Here is a 21,090-nt window from a genome sequence, read left to right on the forward strand (position 1 = left end):
TAAGTGCACTTTTTGCCTAGATAAGCTTAGAGATGGTAACAAGTAATTTTGTTTACATAGTCTCTCCTTGACTCTGACTCAGACTGGAGGAGTGGTTCCTCAACAGGCTTTAAATGGTCATAACCGTGATGGAAAACGTTTGATTATTTTGATAATTCTTTCCTCTTCTCTATCTAATTCTTCAAGGCAGAATATCTCCACCTTGCCCAGTATACATGCCAGAGGCAGGGAGCTAAGGGTGTGTATCTCTTCCCAGCATTAGCCCATGCCACAGCCCATTTCTCTGTGAGGAGGGAGCAGGAGTCACATGTGGCACTGGAGATGCAACCAGATGGCTCTCCTCCCACTCCCACCACACTGCTGCCTGCAGATGTCAGTTCTTGCCACGTCAGACAGACCCTTGTATTCTCAGACTCTTTCCTAGTAGTCTGATAATCTCATTATATATCTGTTAGGTTACAGGTGGTCTTTGGCTTTCACCATCTGTCCAGGACCTGACCAGCAGCTGTGTTTAGATCTCATGCAATCAAAACACATTCACATTTGCTCAGCATTTGCCTGCTTAAGTGCTTCTGTCTACGGAATCATATATAACTAAAGCTACTAATTCAGTAATTAACAGCAATTAATTAGTAATAGGTAGTAATTAATCCATCTGCTTTCATATCAAAATGCTACATACTGGCTTATGAAAGTTTAGTCAATGAGTTTCAGAGTTTCACAAATAAGAATGTGGTTAGTTTCACATGTTAATATTTGCCAAATTCTTATTTCTCAATTTTTTTCCACAGAACTTTTCATAACTGAAGATGAATTGAAAAAGGTTCATGATTTTGAAGAGCAGTGCATAGAAGAGTATTTCAGAGAAAAGGATGACAGATTCAACTCCTCCAATGATGAAAGAATCCGTGTCACTTCAGAAAGGTGCACTTTTTTGTTCTCATAAATTGGTCTGAAAATGTGTTTCTGTCACCAGTCTCACTCTTTCTTTTTTTTTCTTTTAAAAGGAAATGAAGTAATTTTGCTAAGTCTTAACTAAAAAATAAAGTGATAAAATGTGATGAGTTTATTTTCTCTTTTTCTGGTTTGTTTTTTGTTTTGTTTTGTTTTGTTTTGTTTTTTTGTTTGGTTGGTTGGTTTGTTTTTGGGTTTTTTTGGATTTTTGGGGGGTTTTTTGGGGTTTTTTTTGGGTTTTTTTGTGGGGTTTTTTTTGTTGTTCTTTTTTTGTTGTTGTTGTTTTTTGGGGATTTTTTTGGTTGGTTGGTTGGTTTGGTTTTGTTTTTTGGTTTGGTTTTTTTTTTTGCTAAAGCAAATGCGTTCAAGGCCAGGCTAGATGTGGCTCTGAGGAACCTGGTCCAGGGGTAGGTGTCCTTGCCATAGCAGGAGGGTTGTAACTGAATGATCTTTAAGGTCCCTTGCAACCCACAGGATTGTATGAAAAATTTGTATAAGGGATCTTTTATCCAGTTGTATTAAAGTAGAACTGATGCAGTGAGAGGCACCAATCATGCTTGCATTTCAGTTCTTAAAGCAGAATTTCAGGGCAGAAGTAGTCACAAAAAAAACTGGGAGAGAAAATTAGAGTTCCTCAATGAAAAACATGACTTTAGAGTTTATCTATGATTGATTCAGATAAGAAATAAGCCTTGTTTCAGGACAGTCTGTCTACTAAGCTAGTCTCATTGGAAACAATAACAACATGGATTTTAAATGCAACAAGACATTTCAACTACAGCAATGCACAGAGGAAAAAAGCAATACAATAATTTAGTAGAAGTTGCTAGTCTTCAAATTCACCAGTCCTAAAAATTTCTAGGTCTGTTGATCTGCTGTGGTGCTCTTATGCTTTCATGGAACACTGCTGAGCTCAGCTTTAGAGGACAAGACTTTGTCCTGCATTTGTCATAGCACTTTTGCCAATATATTTTAGGGTAATATCCTGTTAGATATTCATAAAGCTTACAAACCAGTGAACACTCCACTCCTGGAAAACTCCATTTTAATTTGAATAACAGAGAACAGGTGAGTTGTCATTTTTGTCAGTTGCACTCTTCTCCTTCTACATAATCTTCCAGCACTGCCCCCAATTCAGCTATGCCTAAACTATGTTTTCTGTAGGCAAGGAAACATGCTGTTAATTTAGTTTTGAAATAAATATATCCTAGAGCAGGAGTAGAAGATATAATTTAATCATCTGCATTACTGAAAATGAAAGCAGTCCTAAAACATATATTTTAGAAAAGGATATTAAAAGGGAAGTTGGTAAGGCATGGAATGGCTACCTTGTAAAGGATGGCCAAGTAATCCAGCATTCCTGAGCCTGGAAAAGACAAATGAGGGATGAAATTATAAAGGTCTATATAAGTGTGAGTGTAAGGAAAGTGTGATTTCTGACCTGAGCAGAAATCAATTGCTTGCTGTCACACTCAGAACAAGATACAGGGGGGTAACAGAATAATTTAGCAGGATTCTGGGTTCAAGATAAACAGAAAATAGGTTGTCTTTTTTTTTTTTTTTTTCCTTGCAGTAAGTAGTGCAACAGAAGAAATTTTTGAAAGATGGTGAGGTCTAAAGGAAGCTGATGATGTCAGCTAAAAGGCTACATGCATTCAAACAAGACTGGACAAGTTTATGAAGGAGAAATCCAGTAAGGACTTCTAAATACATAGGGATCATGTTGAACCTGAAAGTTCCTAATATTCAAAAAAATATTAAAGACTGAAGAATATACAGGAGGAATAACTATATAAACTTCAAAGTAAGATAGTAGGTAAATCTTACTATGAAAAATCATAGATAGGAGGCTCAAATCTCTGAGTATAGCTTTTCTTTTAGTAGCCAAGGAAGGAAGAGGTATGTGTGAAGACCTGTAAATAAGAAGTAATCTAGCTAGGTCCTCTCTACATCATGCGAATGCTATAAGTTCTTGACAATGAAAACATAATAATCTGCCTTTTCATTCTGTGCTGGCTCTATTTTATAGGAAAAGAGCCCTTATTGCTAATTTAAATGAAAAGCTTAAAGCACCTTGTTCCAGAATCAAGTTCATTAATATGAATCCTAAATTAAGACAAACACCTGAGTGTCACAGGGAAATAGCTCTTTAAAAATCCATTTACCTTAGCCAATAGTTTAATTTGGCCCAGTTTAGTGTGTGCTCCAGCTCTGTAAGAGAGATCCAGGCAGTGACCCTCTGGGATGCAGAGGTCATTCCCAGGCCAAATCAATGACATCCCAGATGAATGCAGTTCTTATTTCATAATAGATCTGAGGAATATTTAAAAGATGCTTGAGGAATCAGGGCTATCTGAGTATCATACATAACACAGTTTAGAAACAGGATGCCTTGGTCTTTTATTTTGCCTGCAGTCATGACCAGGTCCTCTTAAATCTAAAATGCTTGTTTTGGTTCTAGACCAGGCAGGGTTAATTTTTGCAGTAGCCAGGAGGGAGTAGGAGGACCCTGAGGTTTTTGATACCACCTTATGTCATTGCCAGGGGCAGGGGAAAGGGACTCTGGCTTCTTAGGAGGAGGGATTCCTTCTAGTCAAGAAAACATGATGGATGGAACAGTCTGGTATTATTTATTATCAGGGCCTTTTCACTGTAAATAATTTCTCCTTCTTCACCTTCTCTTTCTCCTTCTCCTTCTTCCACCTTTTTTTTTTTTGTAATTCTATTGCTGTTACTGTTTATTTTCTTCCTTATTGCTGTTTCCAGTAAGTTGTCCTTATCTCAAATTTCACCTTTTGTGCCTCCAATTGGAGCAGGGGAGGGGAAGTGGCAGCATGGTTTCTAAATTGGAGAATACCATTCCTAAACCATGGCAGCACTAGAATTATTTTTTGTAACCTGTGGAACATTCAGATTTGCACTTTAAAGTTTCTTTATAGAGTTATCATTGCACAAGTAACAAGATGCAGAGCAAGGAAAGCAAAGAAGATACAAAACTATGCAAAACTCTTCCAACACCCAGTCACTAGCCTGTAGTAGTAGACCAAGTATAATACCCATGTTAGAGCCATGAGATACCAGTTTAGTCATATGTCCAATTAAGTCAGCTTTATATGGTGCAACATTGAACCAGATAACCCTGGAAATGTGAGTGAAGTTCTTCCCAAAGACCTTTCATTTACAAGAAGCTGAGCATGCTGTTAGGCTTAAGAAGGGAAGGGCTGGGACAGGCCCTGTGTGACATAACTGCACCTGGACCTGGACCTGGACCTGCCTTCCCTCCCCTCTGTGCATATGTGATAATGCCCCCCTTTGCTTGAGCAGCTCCTACTTGCAGCTGCTTCATCCAAGTGCTCCAGGTCCTGCTAGGAAGAGGAATGGCTGCACACCCAGCATACAAAGCCCAGTGTACGTGGAAGCGGGAGTAGGAGGCTAGCACTGGAATTAAACTGTAAGATGGGAACAGAGTCTTGCTTCACGCCTTAATGGGTCACATACAGGTTAGGGGCTCAGGAAATCAAAACACAAAGAGATCAATGTATTGACGCATTGACCTGGGTGTCAATTAATGATTTTAGCTATGCAGTCAGGAGCTGTGGTGGGGCAGGACCACAGTGTCTTGCCTGACCTGCAACAAGCTTCCATTCATACTCTTACCTTGGAATAGTCCACCCTGGCATCCTGTAGGCCTGCCTCAGTTCAGGAATCTCCTTACTTCTCTTGTAACAACAGACACCACAGAAGTCTCCATATGTGATGTCACCAGAAAGAATCCCCCCTTTACCTGATCACTTCACATTCAGAAATTAAAAGCATAGAACAACATGATGTTTGTCTGTCTTTGACCTCAGTACTAAGCAACTGAGAGGAGCAGCTGTTTCTGGGAGAGTGGGAACTACAGAGAAAATTTATTAAAGAAGCCCTGCTTCTTCTGTCTTCTAACTCTGATGGGAAGAAAGAATTCCACTGTGTATTTAAACTCCTTTTCAGATAGGGGTCTAAATGAAGATCAGTCCTTCCTTAGCCTCAGATTTTGGGAAACAGTTTAAATTTAAGGAATCACTTTGTCTGGCAAGCTCTAGTGACGGCAAATCAAATATATTTATTTTTAAATTAATTATTTATTAAACAGACTAAAGATACCAGATTAAAAACCTTAATCAGAATTAGTTACTCCACAGTATATAACTAAAATAACTACTAGTAGATTACAGCATGAAACAATGCACTATGACAAGGTACCTATATTAAAGCTAGTAAAAGAAAGAATATTGATTAGGAGTCAAATGCAATTTATCACTGAAATGATCATAATGGACACAAATGCCTTTACTTAACCCCTGAGGAATAACCACAAAGTAGGTTAATATTAACAGGAGAAACTTCACACATTTCCAGGAACACGTATACAAGATTTCTGCTCTGTGAAGGTTTTGTGTAGTTTTAATAGTTGTAGAGTGGTTGTCACCCAGAAATGCAGTCTGTCTTGCCAGATCTCACTTCAACACTAAGATTTTTATTGACATTTGGGAAATGCTAGAGCAGTGATCATGGCACCAGAATCACTCAGTGATTATTCAAGATTACACCCCCTGAAAGACAAGACAGCTTGTCCTGTTTGAGTTATCTAATTGGCTAGAAAACAACAGATGTGAAGGGTAAGATGCTCTGCTACAGAAGCCCACTATCTGGGATTTTACTCAAGCACATGGGAGTAGCATCAGGTTACTGATACATATCAGATGAAGTTATGGACTAAGTGGAAAAATATAAAGCAGTACAAGGCTGCAAGGTGTTTTCCTTGAATGCATTTATCAAAGCATGCATGGTGAATCTCCTGAAGACCTATGAGGAAAGCTTAGCTGGACAAATTCACCTCATTGCAGTGGAAGAATCATGACCTTTTGTGGAGAATCTTCTTTTCTAATCACTGTAACACATCTTGACCAGAACAAAGACATATGTAATATTATCAAAAAAGACTGCAGTGTTTTTCTTGATCTGGCATAAGTCATTGAAACAATCACTTCAGTAAGCATTTGTTCCATGTGAACAGGTCTCAACTCTTTCATACCTGTGCAAAACCTCATGTTGCTTTCAAAAGGAGCAGGGTCACATTATAACAGTATTTAAAAAGCAGATAAGCTGGTTACAGCAGATATTATTACATCATTTTTGGTACTTTGTGATATCCATTAGTACAGCACTTTATAATTTGCAGTGCAATTACACATACAGCATCTGTGCACTGATGACATAGCTATTATCTTGATTTCAGAGCTGGCAGGCTAAAGTGCACAGAAATAGCTTTGTGTTGGTAAAAAGGACTGACCCTACCAGGCCCACCCAGACATGAAAAATGACAGCAGGGAAGGTCTGTGACTCTGGTGGCATTTCTCTGCAGTCATAGTTAAGTGGCCTTAGGCACCAGTGGGAATGCAGCCATGACAACCCAACTTCCTTAGTCACAAAAAACCACTGCACCCAAGAAAACTGGCTGGCTGCTTACATCAGCACTGCTTTACCAAAAGATGTCAGGCAAAGTACCCTGTTACAGGCTTGAGAACTGCTGTCTATGTTTTATTTAAATACAACCATTCTACAATCACCTATATCAAGCTCAGTGGTATCTCTGTAAGTGACTTTCATGTCAAAGGTCTCTGTGGCATTTAAAAAAGGTTTTGAAATATGACTGATGTCTTAGAAATGGACCTAGGTCAACAAAGAGACTTGTGAATCTAATTCTAGCATTGAATTAAGAGGTCTACCTCTGAAAAGAGTGCCTTACTCCCATTAAAGAATTATTTTTAAATAAATTATTGATGAACTAATGTGCAAAGTTTAAAACTAAAGAAACCAAAATGAATGCCATCAAAAGTCATCATCTCCCAAACCATAATTAAAAAGTCTTACTGCAAGTAATATAAAATCTTGGTCAGGTTCTGAGTTCTCACCTCATTTTTTAATATTGTCCTGGTAAAGTACATGTTTGTTTCACTATTAGAAAATTTTGCACTTCAGCAGCACACCTTGATGCATGTTTTACATGTAGCATCCTCTGTTTCTCTTCTCATTCTGGTAGTATGGCTTGGCACTTTCTAATACATTGAATAATACACTTTCTAAGACATTGAATCTTGCTGCAAGGAAAAATACAGGTGTGAAGGAGGCATCATGGATGGATATTGAGATATTTGCCAAAAGGTTCTTACTTGCTCCTGAATAGGCATGGAGAAAACAAACAAACAAACAAACAAACAAAACAAAACAAAACAAAACAAAAAAAAAAGGCAAAACTTGGGCATTCTTATTTTGAAACTGTTTTAATTCAAAACTATTCCTAAAGGAAATACAGGTCAGGCTGTCTATTCACTGAATGCAAGAATATTTTCCTAAGAATATAGGAAAATAGAAAAATTCACTTATTAAAACATTTTAAGGACCAGATTTAGGATGTATTTCTCCAGACCACATCTTCCTATGTCCACAGTGTTTGGGTGATGTGATTTTATCATGTTTCTCATAGGTTCATGCCCAGAACATATTGCTGTTTTGTAGGATGAATGATTACAGAAATGAACATCAAATTAATACAAGAGAATATCACTAATAGAATAATTATTTTTTAAACATTCTGGAGTAGCCATTTTTATATTTATATATATATTATATATAACAATATTATATACATATATTATATATATATATTATATATCATGTATAACTAAGGATGACTAAGTTAATGTCTTTGGGGGTTGGAGGTGACCATCATCTTCCAAGCTTTCTTTTTATGAATAAAATTCTATAATCAGGGCTCATGAGGTGTAAACACATCTATTAATTTTTCAGTTACCTGTGCACATCTCTAGTTACCCATGGTTTCCAAACCCACACTGCTCTGTTCTCATCTTGTTACATTTCTCTATAAATTTTCCACACTATCAATGCAAACACATTTGTCACCAGATCCATGGCAACCAACAGACCACGCAATTCAAAAGTCTGTCTTTGCCTTGTCTGATGTTCTGTGCCACTGACCATAGCTGCTAGAGCACATTCAGGGAAGGCAGAACAAATACATGAACACCTTCCAGCAAGGTATTATTCCATGTTCTTCTTGGGCTCATTACTTGTGTTTAGTAGCATCGCACAGCCCACACATGAATGCAAGACACAAAACTTACCTCGCTATGGACAGTTGCACTGATAGACCAACTGGCTATGTTTGTATTAAAAAGTATTTCACTTGTGTACAACTCTCAAAGCAGGAAAGAAAAAGTAAATCAAACCTAAACAATGGCAACAACAACAAAACAGCAAAACCAGATTATCCAGTTAGCTTTAAATAATGTTATAAATTCACCCTAATTCTTGGCAACTGTTGCTGGGTTGAAAGGTTTTTTTGTGGGATGTAATCTGAGCTGTAATTGTCCAGTAAAATCCAGTAAAATTTTTCCTTATGTCTGACAGCCCTACAATTACAATGTTTTATCTGTTCATCATCTTGAAGCATTTCTTATAGGATCTGAATGTGGGGTGAAGGACTCAATTATTGGCTAATAAATATTTCAAAATTATAATTGCTTTTATAAAATAGCAGTTCATATAAGTAATAACATGACTGAAAATTCAACTGCTTCCCATGTAAACTGCCTTCACTGTGGAATTGTATCCTATATTTAATAACATTAATCTGTTTTGTTGGAGAAGGTGGTAGAACTGTAAAACAGACTGGTTCCCAACTGATAATGAGTAGAATTAGGTTCCTTCAAGCTTCCTCCAGTTCATTCCTCAACAGTGATTACTCGATCATTTGTCTACTGAAGACTGATAATAGCAATACAGCTGCTGCTGCACGTTTAATTTGTTGTGCTTGTGCCTTCAAAACTCAGAGACTTCACAGAAAAAGCATGTATTTCCCAGGAATGTTAGACTTGCTGTAGGGAGCTTAGTCATACTCCCTGTCCTCTCCTCTCCTCGGTGGGCAGGTTCTGTTGCTCATCACCACAAGGTAGTCAGACTTGAGTGTTTTACCAGAAAAAGTTCTGAGCATTAGGCAACAGGGCATTAATGCATATTCTATTCTTTGCTACAATCTTCCCCTCTGTGCAAATAAGAGTAGTTATGGTGTTGTCAGTTCCAAATCACTTGTCCTATTGAAAAAATAACTAGCAGTAGTAGAAGATGATATTTACCTCATCAGAAATCCTGGCAATGGCTTATGTGCCTATTAACTATGGCAGTGTGACTAGTAATATTTGAGCATGAATTCCACTAACTAGAAGAGAGTAAGAGACCTGTGATGAAAAATAGTGTGGAAATATTGCCATTTGTTATCTTTTGCCTCTCTGATAATTTTTCAATGTCTACAGCAGTGGGGAAAAACAGAATCTATCAGACACAGAGGACTACATAAACTCATTGCTTTTAGTACTTCTTTAATAGAAATTGGAAGTCCCAGCCTGTCATAGGGATTACAAACAGAGAAAATAATTATAGAAGTTTCTTATGTGCTACAGGCAATTTCATAATGTAAAATTTTCAGACTCAATAAATCCTTCAGAAGACACATTTTGGAAGTCAGAAAATTGAAATGGTTAGAAGCCACTGCCATAAATCTGTACACAATTCCCTAAAAATTGAAAATATTTTCAAATGTGACAGATCAATGGTCTAGTAAAGACATACTAAAGTTTAAATTAAATTAAAAATAATGACTCTTACATTTAATTATTACCCATTTTATAATCTAACTTTTTATTTATATATTATGATACCAGCTGAAAACTAAATTTAAAATCCATCATTTCAATCCTTAAACTAGGAATACAGACTACCCAAGGCACAATCACAGTAATGGAGCAATCTTAGTGCATGTATCCTGTTACAGGCTGTATTTGTCTTGATCAGTGTTTCTCCTCCTTGCAGTATTCTTGAATATTTAACTCAATATTATATATATTCAACAAAATAGCTGATATTTCTTTTTTCTACAAATCTGAGCTAAATATTAATCAGATAACAAAGAAACTATCTCCTTAGATCGACATAGAGCTAGGCAGTGTAAATCTGGGGCAAACATAAGTTAAAAATACAGCAGTGCCTCTCTTCTGTGGTACATTGCTTTTTTTCTTTACTTCATTTAGCTACCTGTGATGGTCCTGACTGTGGCACAACTGGGGACAACATAATGCGGCATCTACTTTAAGTGTTACTCATTCATAATAACCTAATTAGAAGCTTTGAAAGCAAAGAGGCAGTAATTCATACTAACATTTATGAAATAAGTCTCCAGTCCCTGGAATGAGGCACACTCAAACCCCCTCTGCACTACACAGCTGATGTCCTTGGTTTAATCCACTGGAGCAGTTCCCTGAGGGTGTAGTATTTTTTTTTTTTTTTTAAACCTACCTCTTTTAGCAGGATTTTGAAGCAGATGAGGTGGTGTACATTGCCTTTGGGGTTTGAGACTGGTTATTTCCAACTGGTTTGGTGACTTATTAGCTGAACATTACTGCTTTGTAGAAATTTACCTGTTTAATTCTTCCCTTTCTAAAGGGTGGAGAACATGGCCATGCGACTGGAAGAAGTAAATGAGAGAGAGCACTGCATGAAGGCCTCTCTGCAGACAGTTGACATCAGGCTTGCTCAGCTGGAAGACATGATGGGGCGAATGGTGACTGCCTTAGAAAAGATGGCTGGCATTGAGAGAGGCGAGACAGCTAAGATCCGATCCAGGACCTCATCTGACTGTACTGATGCAGCCTACATTGTACGGCAGAGTAGCTTCAACAGCCAGGAAGGAAATGCCTACAAGCTTCAAGAGAGCATTGATCCCACGGGAGAGGAGTCCATGTCCCCAACGTCACCTACGATCACATCCCGCTTGCGAAGCCACTCCTTCTATGCAACAAATATTAAGGACAAGTGTGGGTTGGAAAAGTTGGAAAGCATTTTTAAAGAAAGATCTCCAAGCCTGCATCGGGCAATCAGTTCCCACTCAATAGCAAAAGAAGGAAAGGCTCCTTTACCCCCTACCAGCACTTTGTCAATTGCCCCAGACTCCAGAAGACCTTCGTCTTGTATAGACATCTATGTTTCTGCCATGGATGAGATGCATTCTGACACAGAACCTCTTGAGAGCTCCATAAATATTCTTGGTCCTGAAGATGCAGCTCTCCCGGTTCACATAGCCTCTTCACTTTTAACTAATAGTGCATACATCAGCAGTACAGCTGGTGAAAAGATCTCTGGCAGGAGTCTTGATTATGAGGAAACTTCTGGAATAGAAGCAAGAGCATTTTCTTCAGACTATTCACAAATCACAGAATGCCAAATCCCATGGGATTCAGACCCTCCCTTGTATCATACTTTAGAGCGATCTAAAAGCAGTCGTTACCTGGCTACTACTCCATTTATTCTGGAGGAAACACCAATTGTGAAATCTCACAGCTTCATGTTCTCTCCTTCTCGAAGCTACTTCAGCAGCCTTGGCATCCCAGTTAAAACAGCAGAGTACACAAGTATTACAGATTGCATAGACACAAGGTGTGTGAGTGCTCCCCAGGCCATTGCAGAGAGGGCCAGTTTCCCTGGAAGTCTCAGGGGCAAAGTGGAAGACTTGGGATGCTGCCACCCAGAGAGAGAAGCTGAACTAACCCACCCAAGCTCCGATCATGAGGATATTGAGGTCAAAGACAAGAAGGGAATCCCCTTATCTCCTCAAGACAGCAGTGCTACAACAACTCTACCCAACAGCATCCCACTTCCAAAAATAGAGCGAGCCAACAGCTACTCTGCTGAGGAGTCCAACGTGTTGTATGCACAGCACACACGAAAGAGCTATTCCATCAGTGACAAACTTGACAGGCAGCGAAACACAGCAAGCCTGAGGAGCCCCTTAGAGAGGAGTAAGTCCTCGAGGCCAGACAGCAGAGGAGACAACCTGTCCATGAGGAGACTGTCAAGAACTGGAGCCTTCTGCAGCTTTGAAAGCAAGCACACTTAGGCTTATACAAAGCTCACCAGCAGTCTAAGGGTCATCTGCTCTTCAGTCTGTTTTTCTTAGCAGACTTTTAAAAAGCTCTCACATCACCCCATGTTGAGTACAATTGGCATTAGCCATGGATCAAGGGAGCACATTTTCAACCTCAGCATCACCACTGACATACTCAACCTTGACCCACTTTACATTTGCATTGAAGAAAAAAGGGAGGAATGAAAGCTTTACAAAACCTTCTGTAAACAAGAGGAATACTAAGCCCCCTTAATGAAGTCAGAAGACATAGATTAATAGCTCCAGATATCTGCATTTCATTACAGGGTATCCTAAGACCTTTTATCATTATTCAAGTTTTTAAGATGCAGGAATTAACTGGCAAAAAAGAAATATACAAATTATATGTTACAAACTTCATTACAACTTCTTTTTCATCTATGTCACCATTATGATGACTGGTGAAAAGCATTTGTTACTTCTGTAGGAACTGGCAGCAAAAACACCTAAAGTCTCCCAAGTCCCTTGCATCCCACACTTATGGAAATGAAGAAAGATGAACATAACAACAACTATAAATGTTCATTTGTCTCCTTTTGTATCAACTTCTAGTGCCACAGAAAGTTTATATTTTCAAGAGCAGAAAGGGAAATGAAATGCCTTTTTTACTGCAACTTAAATGGAAGAAGAATTTATGTTAAAATGTCAGGTGATTTCCTGTGTACAACAGGCATTCTAGATTCTAGCACAGGTGAGCAAGCTCAGGATGAATGTAATTAAGTGGAATAGTATATATTTATTTTTTTACCACATTTGTCATCAGTATGTTGTCTCACTAAGTCAAAGGATATGATGAAACAGTAAGAATAGGATGAGCAGAGCAGAGCATAGTAATAGTGTCCAGTTCTCACTGCTCAGTTTAATTATATATAAATTGGGGAGATTTATCCACCATGCTGCTACCAGGTTCTTCTTGCGGTTTCATTTCAGCTGCTTATTCTTCATATCATTCCCCCACCTAAAAATATACACATTTTTTTTCTTTTTTTTAATGTGAACATAGCCCTATTTAGACTTTTTAAATTATACAGGATCTATCATGAAGTGTGAATCCAGATTCATGTAATTAGACTGAAGCTGCTTAAAGGAAAGCATTTTTGGCAGAGGACTGAAAAACACTAGAATTTCTATATGCTTCTAAGGTAAGTAAAAGAACCAAAGTGAAACTGCAAGTGTCTGTAAACAGCAAAAGCCTTAGTTCTGAGTAGGCATCCACCGTTCATCAGCATATCACACAGTGAGAACTTTTAGTAGGAGAAAGTGTGTCTGAACGGTAGTGCTGTTTCAGGTTTGGTTGAAGATGGGTGTAACTCCATTGCCTCCACCCACATTCCAAGGGCCACATTGTCAACCAGAGTTTCAAACTTCTCATGAGACAATGTCCAGTGGTCACAGGTGGAAGGGTATACAGAAGACTAAAGAAGGGTGGAGAAGCATAAGCTGCAACTGGAAAAACAAATCACATTCCTTTATGATGGCACAACTTTTAAGCTTTTAAAAAGTTGACATTAGTATTATCAGATGTTAAAATATCTCAACAGTTACCAATACCTATGTAGAACCAGCTCTTTTTTGTTATTAAAAATGAACATTTGTGAGTGGGGTACATATTTCACATTATTTAAATTGAATTATCTTTCAAAGGCAGCTTTGAGAATACAAGTTGATATTTTCTCACTGAGTCCTCACCCTGGGAGACTCTGAGCACCATCTGAGAGTTAAGTCCTAAAGGCAACTAATCCAGACAGAAAAATAATCATCATCCTCAAGAAAGGGGGCCAAGAAGATAAAAACATTTAGGTAACAAGTCACTGCGTTGGAAGTTCAGGAAACAAGGAAATGCAGCAAGGGGATGTTAAGAACAATGTGTTTCACACTTCCTGCACCAACGTGTTCTTTGCTTTCTTCTGTTTGATCAGGCTTTCAGTGAACTAAACTCCACCAAGACACCATGCTTATGCAATTGCCTTGCAGGCCACGTGCAGCATTACAGTCACATGGCGATACCAAGAAAGGTCGGAAACCTTTCTGTGCATTATGAAGCATGCTTGTGGCAGGCTGATTGTTGAACAACAGCAAAATGCCGAGGGGCAAAGGAACTTGTGTTTAACAATATGCTTCAAATGTGCCAACCTTCTGTTAGCAGCCTTTTCCTAAGGCTTCTCCAAACCTATCTATCTATGGAGAGTAGAGGGGGATATTCTTACTTTGTTTTCTTTGTTACTTTTATGAATGTCTGCTAAAACTGTTGTGGACTCTTTCATCGTCATTGCATTATTGGTCTACTCAAGAGGACTTTCAGATTCATTAGAAATTCCTCAACAGTGCTTAGTGAATTAGGCACAGGGCTCTCCTCTGGGGTAGATTCCATTGGTTAGTTTGTTAGTGTAAAGAAGTTTGCCAAGCCTAGAAGCTGTATAAATATTTAGGATACAGCACCTTACTGATCTGGAGCACAGGTTCCAGGTAAAATGAAACAGAACACTTTATTTACCTCTTAAAATTTGCCATTATATATAAAATGTAAATTCAGATGTTAAAAGTGTGATTGCAGGAGGTCAGAACACTACTTTTCCTGAATGTTTCCCATTTATTCTACAATGTGGTGTCTATAGAAAATATTATGATGGATGTTAGATTATTTGATTTTCACCTGGTTTTTACACATTGCATCAAACAGCTCCTTTTTGAATGATAAAACATTCCCATTTCTTGCAATGGGACGAGACTTCCCACTCTTGATATTATGACCATTTAGTGAGATAGAAGTCTCATCATCCATCATCATGTAGCTATAGCATGTGCCATATGATGTATTCTGTATCAAAGAATAGTTTATGAAATAGACACATATATAGTTGTGACATGTGATAATATTAGTGAACGTTACAGGGCAGGTTTAATATCTCATTACATGGTCTTGTTTGTAAATCTGTAACATTCAATAAAATAGCACATGTTGCATCAAACATTAAGTTCCACTATCCAATTATTAGCTTATGTATGGAATATGCATTTCTGGTCACAGTGTGTAAGTTTGGTATGTTTCGCACAATTCTTTGTATAGCTCCACTTAAACGTCTGTATGAGCTGATGTATAAACCTCTAATGAGCCACTGTGGGCTGTGACAGATGAGTTGTGATGGTGTGAAAGACAAACTGGCATGTTATGCAAAAGATTATAAGACATATGAACTTTAGTAATATTTTAAAACTCAACTGAACTTAGCTGTTTGTTTACATATGCTGGAAGAAGCAGTGTGCAGTATTTTATAAATATTTTCCTATAGTAATCCATTCTGTTGTTTCCAGTTTAAGTGATTCTATTCTACAGTTGGGGTATACACTTGTCCTAGGTATTGTATTATAGCACATTATTCTTTCACAATAACAGTGTGATATGACTGAAGTAGTTTCTCTTCCTTAAAGTCCAGTCTTTTTTTGTGTCAAAGAAAATGCATGCATTGTTCCATGAGTTTCTTTGGACTGTTAGGAGACCTAACATTTTGCTATTGCCTGTCTGTAAAGATGAATCCAGTTAGGAATTAATTCAAACTTTTGGATGTTTACATTATTTCCATTATTTTTGATCTTTAGCAAAGTAAGTGATTTTTTTATTATTTTTAAAAGACAATTGTATTTTATGAAATTTGAATACTCAACACAAAATGCGAACCTACAGCAGTGCTCAGACATTTGGCTCTCTCTTTTTTTTGGAAGAGATCAGGTGCTACACTATTTTCTTAGCACAAGTGCCAGTTAACAAATGGCAGTGAGGGGATAATTTGAAAATATAATGTAAAACCAAAACATCCATTCATCTACACATGGAAATCCCTCTGGGTTCCAGACATAGATTACTTTTTTTTTTTTTTTTTAATTTTCCATTTATAGATTTCTTGGTAAAAAAAAAAAACAAAAAAACAACCAAACTGATTTGTACCTTTTGTGGAAGGGATAGCCTTTTGTCAGGGGATAAATATCTTAGTTAGGTATATTTTTTGTATGAGAAGAAAACGATTTGTTTCTTAGGAACTGTCAATGCATGGAAAATGCAACTACATGAATAACTGCTCAAAAAAAAGTGCTGGTAGCAGCACACGGCCTTAGTCCAATGACTGCAGTGCGTGCAAGCCAGTGTCTGTCCTGAGAGCAGAAGTCATCAAAGGTATTAGAGCGAGCCAGTGAAACAAAATTCTCAGAAAATGTGTGGTGCGGGTTTTAAAACAAGCATAAATGTCTTATTATATTGCTCAGGTTAAACACTGATAATCACCCAAAGGGAAGGTGTGAGATGTTTTTTCCTGGACTTCCCTTGGAACCCTTTCCCTTGGAAGTAGTTGTGATGTCTTCCCCTGCTTTAAAATGAGAATATATTTGCATTTTTTGCACAAATATGCATATTTGGTTCAATAAAGGCCACATTTTCAGTTCTGTTGAGAGACACTAGGTATAGATCATCTTCTTAAAAAAAAAAAATAGGTAAGATTCCTAGCATGAATTTTCCCTTCAACCATCTTAGATAAAATCACAGTCCAAACTGGGATAAGAAGTGAAACAGTGGGGGTGTCTGCTTACCTAGTGAAACCCTTCACTACTCTAGATGGAATTCATTGTCCTTGCCACACACTGGCATATGAGCAGTAGTACTGGATGCAAAGGGACTTTGTTTCTGCACCCTGCTTTATAGCCAGTCATACAGCTCACACAGAACACTACAGGTCACACAGGCTTTTCTTCTCCATGACTGACTACAATTACAGTCTTACCGATGCTGGTGCAAATCTGCAGAAAATCCACTGATTTCAGTGGCATACTCTGATTTCTGTCAGGAAATTAATTTATTCTACATTTCTAAATCAATATTAGTTTGAGTCATGGCATGGATTACACTATATCATCTTCAAGTTGGAGGTCAAATGATGGAGCCATTGAGACAGTCTGGTTGTGAAACAGTCTCTGACTTTTTAATTTTGCAGTATGCTTTCAGATCATTCACAGAGCCACACGACATTTATTTCAAAAGACTGTTAGGGAAAAACATTTGATTATTAAATAGCTGCTGTTTCTGCTGCAGGGAAGTGATAACTCTTGTTTATTTTAATATCTGGGAGGGAGGGGGAAGGGACAGAAGAGGGAATTGGAGGTGAAATATAGTTCTATGCCTGCACAAGAGTAAATGGTATTAAAGTTATATCTTTTTTCCACCACTGCAGTTGTTGTACATGATGAGAGTCTATTTGCTGCTACTGCTGTCTGGAACAGTGTTTGCAATATTCTGTACTAATAGCTATTTAATCATTTATTATTTGGGCTATCATTTGTAAGTGTATAACAATCATTTATAAAGGGATAAAAATTACTAAAATGTTATTTTAAACAAATTCCTACTAATACAAAGCTTTTCAAATATGATTTGTCTAAATGTACATAACTAGGGAAAATGGTCCTTTCCAAAGGTCTACTGGATTCACAATGCACTTTTAGACTGTGTTTAGATGCATAATAAAAAGCAGAAGTTGGCAATTAATACAGTAGAACTTTCTGAAATTTCTGTAACAATTGTTTTGCAATAAAAAAAAAAAGAAAAAAAAAGAGATGTAGATCAAAACATCTGTTTTTGCTGGAGCATTTATTCATGTTCATTCACTTTCAAGGAAGTAAAGCAGTGATGCAATTGTAGCTGCCTTTCTCCGAGATCTCTCACTGTTCTAACTTTACAGATTTAAAGGTAACCAAAACATTTACTATGTTGCACACAGACCTTTTGAATGTTGCAATTTATTTCTGCCTCTGAGATCAGATTTCATTCGGGGTCCCTTATTCTGCCCAATATCAGAACCAGGAAAGAAGTATCTCTCAGTGGGTTTATTTAAAAGGAGGGAATAATTTCTTTGCTTTGTCGCTACCATTCCAGCAAAGGGGGAGCAAATTGCAGAGCCTCTCTACATTGCATCCACATAGCCTGGTGGGAGCATGCTCCTTTGTATGGCAACTTGGTGGTATTGCTTTTGTAGCCAGAGAAGCTCCATGAAAAACAAAGTACACCAAGTAATCCATTAGCACCTATGGATGACTCTGAACTGGCATCTCACCTTGCTCACAAAAGAAATCACTGTTTCCCTCTTCATGCAGCTACAGCCAGCTCTGATACATCCTCACAAAACTGCTGAAAAACTCTACTGGCACAAAATCTTCACAAATAAACCTTCACTGAGATAATAACATGTTTTAGCCAAAGGAAGAAGAAGCACAGGAAAAAGATCATTCAATTGAATCAGAAAGATATCAGATACTCAAAACAGTTCTGCATATATCAGTTGCACTTCAGGAGAGGAATGGTTTGGAGAACTGCTCTTTATTTCAGGTATCTAAGAAGGAGATGTGTAGAAAATAGCAGGCTCCAGCACGATGAATGGAGGCGGAGATCTCTGAAGTTTGCTCTTGAGGAAAGAGGTTTATTGGGGGTGCAGAAGGTTCTGCCTCGTGCTCCCAGGCGCACACGTGGCCGGGCATGAGAGGGTGGGGCAGGGGAGAGACAAAGGGATGCTCTTAAGAGAGAGGAAGCTGCAATAGGAGGGAGGAAGTTCCAAGAGGGGAGGAAGTTCCAAGAGACCGCATGGCCCCTCGAAGCCTCCTTATAAAGGGGCTTCAAGGTGGGTTGGAACAAGGCATGGCCAATGGGGTTACAGACACTGATGTTTTAGGGGAGGGATAGAGGTGCTGGGTGAACCACACATCTTTTGGGGGGTGGGATGAAACAGTCCATTTCACCTCAGGACTCATCCAAAGGCAGGGGTGTCATCCGGCTAGCTGGGAGAACTGTTCTCATCCTGGATATATTATTTATGAATAATCATATTTGTCCATCCTTCCCAACAGAGATGCTAAACTTTTTAATCAGATTTAATTTCATCCTTTCTCAGGGACTGCCTTTCAATGAAGACTGGGAGCTTTGAAGTTTTCCAAAACAAAAACTAAACCTATGCCAAAGAGTTGTCATTATGCTTCTCTCCAGGTAATACTACATCTCTAGTCTCCCTGGCATTTTTCACACTAACACACTTCACCTAAAGTCAGCTAATTAGTAAGAAACAACAACAACAACAATAAAAAGTAACATTCCCATGAGCTGTTATCTTATAGACTTTAGGACAGAGATCTAGTCTCTTAATGTCATTAATACACCATGGAAAAGAACTACATTAACTTACACCATTGTGCAGCACAAACTTACACTAGCCCTCACTGGTTTTGCATAGAGAGCTCAAATTTACCCTGTTACACTTCTGGAACAACAAAAAAAGTAAGCTCATGTGATTCCATTTTGAAATTTTCAAATAACTGATTGCAGTCATAAATACAGTATATTTGGATTATGCTTTTGAGAGGCAGTAATGACAAGCATTATCTCAGAGAGAGTTGTTTATGTGAAATAACAATAGCAGTTCATGGACAGTTAGAGACATCACAACTCAGATGATACAAGCTGCTGTTGTAGAGAACTGTGGGTGAAACTGCCTTCACCTTTGCTAGTATGGATTCCAAACCAAGAAGTTTGACAGCTCTGACAAGACTGCTCTGCTTCTACTACCTTCTAAAACTTAAAAGCTTTCCCCAATCAAACATATAGCCAAAGGTTCAACAGCCACATGGACGCCACAGAATCAGTCTCTGGGGGTGATAGTTGCCCTCACAAAACACTCCAGTGATTTTTTTTGTTCATAGCATGCAAGATCAGAATTTTCTTAAGAAGCTTGGGAAAATAACATATCAAAGTTTTAAGGACATTATAGAAAATGTTAACACACAATCTTTTTATTTATTTGAAAGACAACAAAAAAATCAACTATCAATGTAGCATTTTGCTACTCACTATTTAAAATCTTGAAACTAAAACCACATCTTTAGCAATTAATAAATCTTCTGAAAGTAACAGTAAAAACACTAAATCTGATTGAAGAATTATATTCTGAAAAGCTCTTTAGAAATATTAGTCACAAATCTGAATTATAACCCACAAGTGCTGAACCACAGTAACTGCACTGTAATTTGTGGAGGAGGGGAGCAGATGAGGAATGTGTGCACAAGATGAACAGGGAAAAAAGTTCGTCTCAAAGGAATATACAGAAAATGAACTTTAAAATTCACATCACTCTCATACTATATGTCCAAGTCCCACCTTTCTTTCCCTGAGTGGACATTTGTGTAGCAAACTTGTCAATTTGGATAGTGTAAGTTTACAATTAATCCATTTTAACCGTGCTATTTATTTTGCTAAGACTGTAGCATTCTCTCAGAGAATCATAATTTAGACAAACAACTTGCAGCAGCAAAGGCTAATCTGTGCTTCATGTAGAATAAATAGTCCACATCTCAAAGGTTCTGATGAGTAGTTTTTGGTGAATGTCTAAAAGAACATTCTGTGTCTTTGCTCCAGTCTTATCTGAGGGGTGCCCTGTTACAAGCAAGGACCAAAGTTTCAGAAAACATAGCCTGGTCCTCAGCTCTCCATGGATTGTTTTCTCCCTGAAACATTTTAGCTTTCTAACCAGAGCAGATTGCCTGCATTCCCACCCCAGTTCAGCTAAGTCAGAGAGGAACTGCAGCCACAGGGGGAAGTACACAGCAATGCAGGGACATTCCCTCTCATCCCTGTGCAGTAACACCTAGGGACTACATTACTGCAGTAATTTAAATATTTATCTGAAATTTTGTGTACTTATTTAGATTTTTAAGTCTATAAAATAAACTAGCCCTACCTTAGGATTATGTTAGGTGAGTCATAGTTCATCTCTTCTAAAAGGTCTGACTATTTTCAGACAATACAGCACCATAGATATTTATAGGAAAACAAGTTCCCTTAACAGTAGCTGATCCTACTCATCTTACAGCAACTCAAAGTCTCAGAGTGCAGTCCTAGTCATAGCATAAATTAAGCTGTCTTATGCAACTGTATCATGTATGCTTCTGTTTCCCTGCACCAGCATCAGGGATGGGTGCAAGCCATCCCCCTGGGGTATGGGTCGATCCACCAGGTCTATTAGCTTCAGCATGGTGTTGCCAGGAGAAAATGTCAC

At 38.1% G+C, this 21,090-nt stretch overlaps 1 protein-coding gene across 8 annotated transcripts in view; it reads left to right on the forward strand.

Annotated features, from left to right (window-relative positions):
• TRPM3 (transient receptor potential cation channel subfamily M member 3) overlaps positions 1 to 17,550 on the forward strand; it is a 406,906-nt gene extending 389,356 nt beyond the window's left edge. For all 8 annotated transcript variants that reach the window (XM_077790276.1, XM_077790277.1, XM_021541495.3 and 5 more), the window contains 2 exons: positions 792 to 924; positions 10,513 to 17,550. In XM_077790276.1, coding sequence (XP_077646402.1) covers positions 792 to 924; positions 10,513 to 11,962 — 1,583 coding nt within the window. In that variant the 3' untranslated portion in view covers positions 11,963 to 17,550. The remainder of the gene's footprint in view (positions 1 to 791; positions 925 to 10,512) is intronic.
• Positions 17,551 to 21,090: the final 3,540 nt, after the last annotated feature.

The sequence above is a fragment of the Lonchura striata genome, chromosome Z, assembly GCF_046129695.1.
Source record: "Lonchura striata isolate bLonStr1 chromosome Z, bLonStr1.mat, whole genome shotgun sequence".
In the NCBI taxonomy this organism is placed as follows: Eukaryota; Metazoa; Chordata; class Aves; order Passeriformes; family Estrildidae; genus Lonchura; species Lonchura striata.